This window comes from Emydura macquarii, unplaced genomic scaffold (genome assembly GCF_026122565.2).
Source record: "Emydura macquarii macquarii isolate MOO-44397 ecotype Brisbane River unplaced genomic scaffold, CSIRO-AGI_Emac_v2 contig_3506, whole genome shotgun sequence".
Classification (NCBI taxonomy): domain Eukaryota; kingdom Metazoa; phylum Chordata; order Testudines; family Chelidae; genus Emydura; species Emydura macquarii.
Window position 1 is genome coordinate 11,032,274 of NW_027133643.1, and position 13,273 is coordinate 11,045,546.

A 13,273-nucleotide genomic window follows, 5' to 3' on the forward strand; every position below is an offset into this window, starting at 1 on the left:
AGTTCTTGTGCATCAGCTCCAGGCACTGAGATCCTAATGATCTATCTTGCTATGTGGCTGGGACAAATGAGTGACTAGAGGACAGATATTAGAGCAAGCTGATCAATAAAAATACCTGGATGGATAGATCAATCAACACTGCTGCAAATGGAGGTGCAAAACTGTCCTATGGCCAGATCCAGACAGGAAAGAATGGGGGATGTATGTCTACAGGATCCCATGTTGCCTCTGATCTGGGGGATGCTAGAAAGTCCTGAGACCCCTTAACAACATCCATATGTTCCCTTTCTTTCCATCTTCCTTTTTCCTGCTTTTTCTGCCTTTCTTGCTTTTTCACTTCCTACAGCAAAGAACACACATGCACAGAGATACATATATATCTGTGTGTCACCCACTTTCACAAGTCAGAAAAGAGAGCATTTAAAGAGTCTGCTATTCCCCGGGCAGGAATTAGAGAGTAAATGCATTGCCAAGTGTACAGGTCTCACTGGGGCTTTAATTGCCAACATAGCTTCCCAGGAAAGTGGGGACCAAGAACAGTTATGCCATTGGTAGGAGTGTTGTGGTCACAAGGAGCTTCCTTGTGAATGACTAAGTTCAGGCAGCAAACTTTACAAAGACTGCAGTACACTAGGCAGCATACAGCTAACCTGTGGAACCCCTCGCCCCAGGAGCCAGTGGAGGCAAAACAATGAGAAGAATTAAAGGGCTTAAACATCTACATGAATTAATGTAACTGAGGCAGCTCGGCCTAAGACATGATGAAGGCCTTCATGCAGCAGGGTTGAGAACCTGACTTCCCTCCCTTCCCTCTTTCTCCTTGGCAAAAATGCATCCTGGGGAGTGGACTCTCCTTGTCCTGCGGCATAAGGCTCGCTGTATCCTAGGTAATTTGTCATCCTGCTGTTCTAGAATCGTCGCAGCTCCTGGGTTTAAATAAGGGTGTGCACACAGTATTTCTTTCTGTATAGGCCTTGGGTACTGCTGGGCTTCTGACTTCCACCACTTTGCCACAGTGCAACATTTTGGCTTCCATGCTGTTGTAAGAGACCAAACAGCTGACTGGACTGTTAGGCTCAAAATTCCATCCTGGAGGAAACCACAAAACCGAAGTCTTTCTTTTGGCCTGTCTTCATTAGCTCTGCTGCTGCTACTGCAAAACAGCCCTTAAGGTTTGTATTGACATTGGCCCTGGGAATTAACATGCCCAGTCCCTGCCCCTCTGCCCCCACAAAAAGAAAGGAGCAAGCGGTGAAAATGTGCTCTACAGAGCAGAAAAAAATAGCTGGCATTAGAGCATGTGTGCAGGGTGCCATTCTCCAGAGGAAGTGAATCGTAGTAAAGGTGCACTGTTTTACTGGCAGACACCCAAGGTGAGGAGCAGCTGACGAATTTCACTTGTGGGAAGGCATCTAGATGTGATGCATCCAGGTTCTGATGTGGATGGCTGACCTTTCTGTAAACGTTGCAGGGGAGCGGTTATAATCTCAACCCATCCCATGCCTGGTAACTGCTGGAGCGGGCTCATAACTGGTTTTTGCAGGTACTTAGACTCTTGCCTTGCCATGGGGCAGTGAGTGTCCGTGGTGGTGCTGAAGGGGAGCTTGGAGCAAATCATAAGAGGCTGTCCCTGTATGAGCTGGCCTGGAATGAGTGGGCTTATTGACACCAGCAATGGAGATAATTTTGCATTATACATACACAGTGTGCTCTCACTAGACTTCGTTCTCCTGGACACTTGATTAGTCTAAGCAAAATATGGCAGCCCACTCTGCTCTTCCTAAAACTGTTTGGAAGGCCCCATCTGCCCTCCAGCAATGGAATCAGATTGCAAAGGAGAGGGCAGGTAAGAATATGGGATGGGAGTCAGGATTTCAGGGAATTGGTGATGGCCATAGTAGGGATGTAAAAGTGTAACCCTTTAAACGTTTTAAACAACTGATTACCGTTTAAACAGGGCAGAAGGGGAGCTGCAGCTGAGCAGCTCTTGCTGGCGGGGAGGCTTAGAGCCAGCGCAGGGGAGGGTGGGGAGCTGCAGCTGGGTTCGGCTCAGCTCCCTGTGAGTGAGAGCTGCCCAGCTGTGGCTCTGCATGCCTGGTGGGGGGGAGCCGCGGCTGGGCAGCTGTCACTTGGCAGTGGGGAGCCGAGCCCAGCACGGCTCCCTCCCCCACGTGTTTAACCGTTTAAATGTTCTATTCTTAGAATGCTTAAACAGATCTTTCATTAAACTAATTTTTACATCCCTAGGCTGTAGACACCATCTGACTCCACACCCCTGGTTTAAAAAGTACATGTTGCTTACTTTTGCACGGTTGGCAAAGCCTTGGGTGTGATGGCTTCTAAACGTGCTTCCTGGATTTGTTTTTCAGTTCAGGATTTGTTTTACAATTCCGCCTAGTTTCTCCTACAGCCACACTGTCAATCATTCCATCTTGCTCTAGGCAAGTCTCACACTCACACATCTGTTAGGGCCTGGAGAATCTCTTCCTTTTTTTCCTTCAGAAGGATGGTGGCAAATTTATTCAGTAGCATGGATGAGAATCCCTACAGCAGTTGGTGAGTCATGTAGAAAAGCCATTTTCTTGACTGTGTATAACACATGCTTTGCACAGGATCCTAATCCTCTGTACTAAATACTATATTATTACATACTAACCTGTTTTCTACATAGTAAACTGCGAGGGTGTGTAACAGGGCATACTCCAACCCTGTCCTCTGATACCCCAGGATATGTCTACACCACAATTAGACACCCGTGGCAGTACCATGTCAGCTGACTTGGGCTAAGGGGTTGTTTAGTTGCGGGGTAGATGTTCAGGGTTGGGGTGGAGCCTGCGCTCTGGGACCTTCCCCCCTCATTTAGTTGTGTGTTTTGTTTTGAAAGTAGTCAGGCTGTATGACTAGTAAAGAAGGTTCTCAATTACTGTAGCGCTCTGATTAGGTATTAATCGCTCTGAATAGGGCTTTAGTAGTGCAAGAGGAAGGTGCACACAGAAAGAAAATTGTGCTAACAATAAGTACCAACTCCTCTGGTATTAGGAATCCCAATCGATGTGGTTAAATAAACCTGTTGCTAGGAACCAAGTATGAGTGAAGCCAGGACATTCTGTACGAAGAAAACTTCTTTCATGGTGGTGAGGAGGGAGGCACTCCAGTCTGAAAGGTTCCCTTTGAACATATCCATTCCTTGGAACTTTAAAGTATTTTTCCTGTCAGACCGTGGCAGTTAAAATTATGACTGTGCTGCTTCTGTCTGATTATACATGAGGCAGGACAAGATTTGCAAAGGAATGGAAGTAGCCGATGGCCTGCAAAAATCCAGCTGTATGGCACCAGCAGTGTACGTACTAGGCATGTACTAACATTAAAGGGCACAGGTTTTTATTTTGCCTCCCCTGCTCTGTACACCCCCAAACAAATTAGTGATGGGTCAGAAGTCCTCTATAAAGCAAATCCATACTTTCACCCCACCCGATCAACTCTACCTCTGTCTTTACTGAAAGGTCTCAGTGCCGGCCCCTGTTAGAGCGAGTTGAATTCTGACACGGGAAATGTGAAATAACCAGTATCTCTGAATGCCTCTATATAGCAGCCTCCTCTCTCAAGAGTCTATCTCAAATGTATTGAATACAATTCTGCTGCTCTATTAAAATACCACCTTCCCCTTTAAAGCACTGATTTTTCTTGGTAGCTTCATACAGGCTTCAGTGCCTTATTTCACAGTAAAGACAAAAATCATGTTGCTGGGGAACATCACACATGGTTTACCAGTGTGAAGAGCCATTTAGAAGGACTCTACTTACAATCCAAAATGGATGGCAAAGTTACTTATGCAACAAACAGTTGTCTGTCATGTTAATGATAGTGGTGATGGTAGTTTTGCCCTGTTATGGGGCCTTCCATTGGAATACTTTACAAGCATTGATGAACTGAGCCTCACAATAAGGCTAGGGAGTAGGTAAGTATATTCCCATTTTGCAAATGGGGAAGCTTATGCATAAAGGAGATAAGTGATGTGACCAAGAGTCTCTCAGTCTGTGGCAGAGCCAGCTGGAGTCTCGTGAACGCTAGCTACAGACTTTCCTTCCTCTCTATTTAAATCCTTTTATTTCATTGGTGCAACAAAGTGACCTGATGTACCACACACTGTGTGCCTGGCCACGTAAGACAAACCTCTTGGATACATGCAGTACAACAGAAGCTCAGCTTTATAAAGGTCTTAGCAAAATGTCTGTATTGGAGGGTTGGGGGAGAGTGATAATTAGGAACAACTGTCTTGAGAAACTCAAGCTCCTCAGAGTTGACTCTCTGAAAGTGGAACTGCAGAGGAGCAGAGCTCTGCCTTAGTTTAGCAGCCCAACAGCTCTGAAGTCTGAAATGCCACTTGACTAGAGCTTCAGTCAGTGCAGTCCCAGGGGACATAACCACCATCTCTGAACTCAGGTTAATTTTCACGTAAGGTTCAGATGAGCATGCTTGGTATTGTCCTAGCAAGTATATTTCCCTGCACATTTTCCTCCTTCCCTGACCATGCCATCAAGTGGTTGCTCAGACCTTTATCCTCTCCCTGTGGGTGCACTCAATTTCCTTTACCTTTCAAGTTCGTTCACCAAAGCCACCGTTATTCTGGTAGAGGAGGAGTAGCCAGGGCCCACCTGGAAACTTACCTGGCCAATTAAGCAGTGATAATAAGTCGCTGCTGAGTTACCTGCGGGAACTCCCCTTTCTTCTTCAAAGCTGTCTTTGCAACACATTCATCCCCAACTAAAACAGAGCAAGAGATAGAGGCTAAGAATGCCAGTAATTTTTTCATGTAGTGCCCATCATCCATAGATCTCCTTACAGTTCCCTTTCTCAGAAAAACGGCATGCTCCACTAATTACTATGTCCTATACCTTGGCAATGACTTACCCCATTACTTCATTTGGCCCAGTCAGATCTGTCACTGATCAACATTCTTGTCGAGTCCAAGAGATGCATAGCTTGATGATTAAGGTGCATGATTTTTCACTATTAGGGGTTGATCCTGTGAAGAGCGGCACACCCTCAATTCCTGTTGATTCCAGTGGGAGTTCTGTATCCACAGCATTTCAGTGAGTGTAGGATCAAGACCCAAGGGTTTAATTTTCTGAGAGCAGCCTTTGCCTGAAGCATGCAGTACAGGCTCCCATGGCTCTCCAATGTGGTACCACATGCTTTGTGCATTAAACTGCATGCAGCGCTAGTTGAATCGCACAGCTCAAAATTGGCAAAATTTTCAGAAGGAAATACCTCTGTTTCATTAGTACTGCTCTCTTGGGGCTATAGACTTGACCCTAAAGATGGGGACATTTCTTCCACTTGGGCAGTTATCATCTACAAGAGCCAAGACTCCCTCCAACCCTTCCTTGCTCTTCATGTGGCTTGGAGAATAGCACATATGATACTTGGAGCCTTCCTCTCCCCCAAAGGGATCTTGCTGGTATTCGTCTCATTGTTATGACCTGTCTCGACTTATACATCCTCCTTTCCCTTCACAAATATTTAATGTGTTTACCCTTGCAACACCCTTCCAAAACAGGGGAGCATTATTCCAGTTTTACAGATGGGAATTGAGGCGCACGGAGATTAGGTGACTTGGCTGAGGTCACATAGATGCAGTGCTGAGCGCTGACCCCAGATCTCCTGAGTCCCAGCATTCTAATCTTTGTCATTCAGAGTTACTCCCAGGTAGCTCAATCAAGTCAACAGTTCAGAACTTGGTACAGTGGGTGCTCATATGAAGCTTTAAAGGTAAACATACCTAGTATCGACTTGTATTCAACAATTAACAGATGTCCTGCTGCAACAAAGTAGCCTGACTAGGGAATGAAGTGTGAATTCTTGTGTTCACGTGTTAGTTTGTTTTAAGTGTACATTTATTCAAAGCTTCAGATACTTAAGGCTTTTGCTTTAACAGAGGGCTTGCCTTTTTTTTTTTTTTAAAAAAAAAAACACCAGTACTGATTATTGATAATCCAATTACTATTAGTTGCCTTGTCAGTTCATGTAATGTGTGTGTTTTTTTTCCTCTCCCTCACCCTCTTCCCCCTCATTCAGGTTTTCCTAGGACACTGGTGCAAGCCGAAGCACTTGACAGAATCTGTGAACTGGATCTAGTGATCAATTTAAATATCCCATTTGAGACGCTAAAAGACCGTCTAAGCGCCCGTTGGATTCACCCAGCTAGTGGAAGAGTGTATAATATGGAGTTCAACCCACCTCATGTACATGTAAGAGAAGCTGCCACATTAAAGACTAATTTAGCTGGAGAAAATTTAAATCTACTTCTAGATCAGTGAAGATGTCTCCACTCAAGAATGGCTGATTAGTCTTTTTAAAAATATTAGGGAAAGAAATCCTATTACACTGTAGTCAGGACCGAATGCACAGGAATTAAATTCTTTTTTGTGCTAGATAAGTCCTAGAAAACTAGAGAAGTTTTTCATGCTCCTGGGCCTTAAGAGGACAGCTGAAATATTGTGTGTAAGACTATTTTCAATCAGGCAAGATTTATTTAGGAAAATGAGATTTATGTTAAGAACTGTGTAAGAAAACGTCCTACTGTAATTATTGTGGTCCAGAATACCACAGTGGTTTATTGTTCAGTGGTGGCACAAATGATTATCCTGGGCGATATGGCAAGGTAGTACGCAAATGCCATTGTTACCAAGGGAGAATACAAGGTGTTTTACAGTAACTGGTACTAGTGTCGTAGATCAATGTTAATTATCCCTTTGCCTCAGATTTTTATGCAACATATGTACACTAGTAAAGTATCTTTCAGTGATAACATCTTACATGAATGTGAATTCTTTATAGCTGGCCAAATGTTACCCTCAGTTACACCCATGTAACCCCCGTGGCTCACTGTGTGGGACTGGTTTCATCTGGCACAGTGTTCATTATGTATTGTTTGGCTTGTACGCAGGGGATCGATGACATCACGGGTGAACCATTAATCCAGCGGGAAGATGATAAACCTGAGGCTGTTGCTGCTAGGCTAAGAAAATACAAAGATGCTGCAAAGCCAGTAATAGAATTATACAAGTGAGTCGAATGCACCCAAGAAACACAGAACGTGCCCGTAAAAATAAGGGCTAACCTTTCATCTCCACAAGTCTGTTCTTGGCTCACTCAGGGATATCTTGAGGTGGCCTCTCACAAGTAAAGTTGCTTATGTGTTAAGATTTTTGCCTGGCCTTAATCAGCAGCTATATGTTATGTCTTTTTGGGCTGGATTCGGGCTCCCACCCAAGTGGCATGTGGAGGTGTAAAGTGGCTGCAGTGGGCCAAAGAACTCTTCCAGGGCAGGAGCAATTGTACAGGGTGGAGGAAGGGGTGGGGCTGGGAGCAGAAATGAGGCACTTGGTGTGCTCGCTGCTATGGGGATTCTGGACTACAGAGCAGCCCTGATGAAGCCACCTTAAATTGGAACAGACCCCAGGCTGATGTACCTTATGCCAGGGCCTGTTTCAAGCCTTAGAATTCAGGCAGTGAGAGGTGATTCCTTTGCCTTCCTTTCTTCTCTGCTGCGACTGCTTAGGGGAGACAGCGCAGAATTTAGCTCTTTCTTTTCAGCCAAAAACAGAACCTGCCTTGGGATCAGTTCATGGGATGAGGCTAATTTTGCTAAATTTAATGATAGAGAGATTCACTATCTCCCTATTCTGCTTAATCTGCTGCGTTAGAACAGTTGACTCTTTAATGTGCATAGTGTTGTGTTCAGAAAGTGTCTAGCACGTTTTTGGGTGCTATTGCAATCTAAATGATGATGAATACAAATTGTTATGCATGTGTCACTAAGAGAATGGAATTGTATGTATGGTTTTTAACCTAGGTTGTTTTTTTTTTTTTTTAAAAGGAGCTTTTTGTTTTGCTCCCGTTTTTCTCTCTCCTTTCATCACCTAATCTGTCGGCTTTAGCTTGTGCTGATGGAATCGCATGATTGAAATAGCCATGTACCCGTAAGCAGATGCTTATGAGAGAAATTTTAATCTATTGATTGGAGCACCGAACTGCAGCCATCTGTGAAATGGGAAGATCCCTACCTGTTTCTTAGGGATGCTGTGTGTTTGAAGCTGTAAGATTTTAAAAGTAACATTTCTAATTCTTTTATCTTCTTTAGGTAGAGCCTCTCAAAGCACTGAACAGTAAGAAAGAGAAAAGCTTAGAGACACAACAAAACAAATCCAGTGCATAAAAATGTAGCAGAAAATCAGTTTTAAAATGGTGGTTACTTACTTACTGAGAGTGGCAGCATGTTCCAGGCACAAAGAACACAACAGCTTTCTTTAAGAGTTAAAACACACTCATGAATTATTGGTATTGTTGTAGTGCCTCAGAGCCCCGGTCATGGACCAGGACCCCATTGCGCTAGGCACTGTACAAACACAGAACAAAGATGGTCCCTTGTCCCAAAGAGCTTAATCTAAGTGTCAGACAAGAGAGAGCAGATGGATATGGTGTCAGTGTGCTAGGTGGTGGGCTCAGCATACCAGATGCCTTCAAATGCAGTTTTATCTCATGAACAATAGGGAAAAGTGGAAAGGAGTGTCTCTCAGCCCTCCATATTTATATGTACACTAGCAGACCAGACACGGGTGTACAGTGTACTAAAAAAAGCCTCACAAGCAGTTTGGAAGAACTTATCCCACTAAAATTTGAACGTGACTCATCAGCTACAGCTTCCTTCCCTGTAATTTTTTTTGTTTGATTGTGCCATACCAAGAAACATTTAGAGTCTGATGTAATAGGGCTACTCACAGGAGTAAGATTATGCATATGCTTAAATATTTGTAGGATCGGCTCTTTAGAGAATGTGTCCATGTTCTTGCCTACGCTGTGATTATTTTGGGGCATATTTTGTAGTACTTGCTGTGCCTTACATTCAGCTCTGTGCTAACAAGCTAGTGATTCTGAAAGAGACTGAACGTTTGACAGCAGTGGAACACTTGATAGCATTTTAAAAGCGGTCATATGGAATAATAGGGACATGAAATTCAAGGGACTAAGGGCCTAAGTCACCCAAGACCTTAAGCATGTGAGTAGTCCCACTGAAGCGTGTAAAACATTGAAAGTTAAGTGCGTGCTTTGGTAAATCTGAATCCAAGGTTTTTACCTTGCAGTTGTTCTTCTGATGATACATCCATAGTAATGCACTAGGAAATATACGGTAATGAGCAAACCTGCACTGTAGAGGGACTGGCTAGATAAGTCTCGTGTGTGAGAGTGAGAGAGAAAAATATATAAAAATGCAGTCCAACCCTATCCAAGATCCTAGGTATATGCTTGGGCAGCTAGCCCAAAACACCACCCTTGTAGCTGCAGCCACAACTGCTATTTGTAGCATGTGTACATCCCATTCAACTGGGAATTACACCTCCCGGCTGCAATGTAGACATACCCGGTACTCTAAGTCCGTGGTTCTCAACCAGGGTGTACATCCACTCCTCTAGATATTTACCTACTTTTACAACAGGCTACATAAAAAGCACTAGCGAAGTCAGTACAAACTAAAGTTTCATACAGACAATGGCTTGTTTATATTGCTCTATATCCTATACACTGACATGCAAGTACAATATTTATATTCCAAGTGAATTATTTTCTAATTATGTGGTAAAAATGAAAAAGTAAGCCATTTTTCAGTAATAGCGCGCTGTGACACTTTTTTGTATTTTTATGTCTGATTTTGTAAGCAAATAGTTTTTAAGTGAGGTGAAACTTGGGTATGCAAGACAAATCAGACTCCTGAAAGGCATACAGTAGTCTGGAAAGGTTGAGAGCCACTGTCTTAAGTAGTAAAGAATCAGTGAGTAGATTAGACTAGATGAACTTTAAGCATAGTCAGATTTTTGTTTCTACTGTTTTGTTTACCAAAAATTTGACCTGCACTCTAGGATGGTTATTCGAGAGTTTGTGCTACATCCATTTTCATTGGCCAGGCTCCTTTGCATGTGAAGGTATCTGTTCTTGATTGTAGACACTGTGCATAGTCCTAATGTGTTCCAGAATTTCAATCAATTACACTGATTTCTAATCTTAATTATATTTTTTCAGGAGCAGAGGTGTCCTGCACTCATTTTCTGGGACAGAGACCAACAAAATCTGGCCGCATGTTTACACTCTGGTTTCCAGCAAGATCCGGCCTGTCCATTCCAAAGAAGCAAATTAACCATCTCCCGTAGAGGATCAAGAATTTAATATGGTCTTTCATTTGGTTTCTCTGTGCAGTATTGGTGCTGTGCCCAATTAGAGGATAGTACAATGTCTAGAACAACTTCCTTGGGTTTACTGGAGTTTACAATTCTGGAAATGCAGTTACAGCCAGTGTCAGGGTGGAAAAGACCTCTTTCTGTAAAAGATGAAGTCTGCTGGAATAAGAAATTCTAGATTTCATATATATAAAGTATTGTTGATATGATCTGGGTACCCTAATCAATGATGCAGACCTAGATATACTCTTGGTCAGGTCTCTTTAACCAGTCATGGATCCCTCCCACCTACCCCTGAATTCATGTACATATGTAATGTGCTGTTTGATTGCTCCACAACACCTTTTCCTTGAGATAACTCTAGATGGCAACTTTTTAAATTTTCTTAAAGAAATAAAAACCCTAAATGCAGACTTTAACCGCATGGGGAATCAATGAGTAACATGGAAAATATTTACACTACAAAGCTTAAATGCGAAGACAAAATTTCCAGTATTAATAAACAGAAGAAGAAGAACTGTGGGGGTTAAATATATACTTGTGCTATCCTCCTCCTCCTCCTCCTCCAAAAAAGAGCTGCTATATGATCTTGTTTTCACTAAGTGGTATGATATATGCCAACCAATAGACCAGGAAACTGAGTAGGCCTAAATTTATCTATGAGAATTGAGTTGCACTAGTTGGTGCTTTGGTTGTTTATAGCTTTATTACTACAAGATATGGGCATAGTGTATTAGTTTGTCCCAAAGATTTATTCTAATGTCTTTTTTTGGTAATTTTTTTCTGGAAAAGGTCAGTTCATTGTATATATTCTGCTGCCTTATAACTGAGGTTCTTTCTTCTCTCTGTCTACAGAGGCCATTCTGGGGGGAAATACCCTTAGTAGGGGATTACTTGTGTAACATCCCTTACTTATTAATGGAACTCTTTAGGTCCTCGTCCTTCAGGTCTTATGCAGACACAACTCTCATTGACATCTGTGAGAATTTTGCATGTGTGTAGGATGGCAGGAGTGGGACCAGTTGGTGGTATTTAAGCACTTTCTTTGTGAATCAAAAGCAAACTTTCTTATACATTCCTTGATAGTCAGGCAAAACTGACTCTGTTACTTTATGTATGCAGTGGTGTAGCAGTGTTGCCCCCAGGATAATAGAGAGACAATGTGGGTGAAGTAATATCTTTTATTGGAAGTTGGTCCAATGAAAGATATTGCTTCACCCGCCACCTTGTCTGTGTTACTTTATGCTCAGGGGAGGTCTAAGCTAGAAGTGCTATCTTGGCGCAGCTGCATCATTGTAGCGCATCTGGTGAAGATGCGGTATGCCGATGAAAGAGCGCTCTCCCGTCGGCATAATTACTCCACCTCCACGAGAAGTGGAAGCTATGTTGGTGGGAGAGTGTCTACCGCCAACATAGCACCGGTGTGGACAGCGCTTAAGTCGCTGTAACTTGCCTCACTTTTTTCACACCTCTGAGCAAAACAGTAGTGTAGACCTGCCTTCAGTCTAGTCTTATGCTTGAGCTTACGTACAGTGAAGCATGCAGCTAGCTAATCTAAAAACACTGCTCAACTTCTTGCCAGAAACTCTTCCGAGCACTGAATAAAAACACTGCATTTTCTATAGGTTTTTATACAGGCTTTTTCCCTCTCTGTTCAGAGTTTTAGTTTCTGGGTACAGCTAATGGAATGGGAAAGTTTTACTGTATTTTTTGTCCTCTATTGACATTAATTACCAGTGTACAGCTACCGAGGTCTGAAACATTTTGAACTACTAGTGATTCTTTTTTTAACTTGTGGGGGAAAATATAAGTGTTGCTGGATAGACAATGTTACATGTGAATGAATTGTTGTGAACAAACACCTTTCAGATGTATGAAATCTCTCAGTTTCCCATGTTCCTATTTTCATACGTGTTGAGTCATGAAGCTTGGTGCAGTGGTGGTTTTTCTAAAGTAGAATTACTGTATATTTGTTTGACTTGATCTTTAATGCTTACAGCACCTAATTAACAGGGGATGTGATTTACCTCATAAGCCCATGTCTCCTCAAGTTGCCTTATTTTATAAGCTATTTAAGAAAAACCAAGATGTGTATTTTTGAGAAATAAGAAGCTGAATTTTACAGACTAGCCTTTGGAGAACTCCTTGTCACGCTGCTTCAGTCACATAGCTTGCCACAGTCCATGTTGCTATCAGTAACCGGCTAGAATGCGGAAGAGCTACCTCCATATTACAATTGACAACTTGATTAATAACAGCTAACAAGCAGGGCAAGCGTCTGCCATTGAAATGTTATAGCTCCTGCTTTTTTGCTCTTGAAAATACACTCCTGAAGAGTGGCTTTCTGTCTGCAGGGAGGGGGTTCTTAGATGAAACTTACTTTGGCTTTCTGAGGCACAGGGAGACTTTTTTAAGTAGGAACCTTTTTTTTTTTTTTTTTTTTTAGCACCGAAAGAATTGTCATCTTACTTTAATGCTTCTCCCAGCCAGGAGGATGCTAATATTTGTCTTGACGTTCTTTCGTGATGGGAAGACCGTGGGTCATGGGTATGTTCACACCCTCCCTCTTTCATCCCATTCTCATTACTCTGGCCCAGTAGTGCACAAGGTTTCCACCAGCCTTTATTCTGGACTCCATTTTCTTCCCCATAAATCAGGGTCCCCGCCTGCTCCTGGCAGCAGAAAGCACACTCTGGCAGTCCCGGAGTATTGCAGCCAGTCAGTCATTGTCCTCAACTGGCCCTAGAACCACTGTGGGATGTGTTCTCATGTGGTGAGAGGCCAGTGCCTTCCTAGCTGGAATGCGTGGCGTTGGCCTGGGACCAGACCGCTTTCTAAAGGTCATTATTGTCCCTTTCTGTGTGAGACACAGCAGAATTGGTTTGAAAATCAGCAACATTTGCTCTGCTGTGGTATGAAAAGGCTGATCGCAAAACCTCAATGGCCTAAACTGATCTCACCACTCATGGATGGGACGGGGTGTTGAGGGGGGTGGAGGGAACCCTTTAGAGGACATAACGAGGTACGTGCACCCCTTG

General features: G+C 43.1%; 1 protein-coding gene across 1 annotated transcript in view; it reads left to right on the forward strand.

The window, feature by feature from the left end:
• Nucleotides 1–12,647, forward strand: part of AK4 (adenylate kinase 4) — a 36,239-nt gene extending 23,592 nt beyond the window's left edge. The window contains exons 4-6 of the mRNA XM_067535561.1: nucleotides 6,079–6,251; nucleotides 6,950–7,068; nucleotides 10,081–12,647. Of these exons, the coding sequence (XP_067391662.1) occupies nucleotides 6,079–6,251; nucleotides 6,950–7,068; nucleotides 10,081–10,195 (407 nt within the window). The 3' untranslated portion in view covers nucleotides 10,196–12,647. The remainder of the gene's footprint in view (nucleotides 1–6,078; nucleotides 6,252–6,949; nucleotides 7,069–10,080) is intronic.
• Nucleotides 12,648–13,273: the final 626 nt, after the last annotated feature.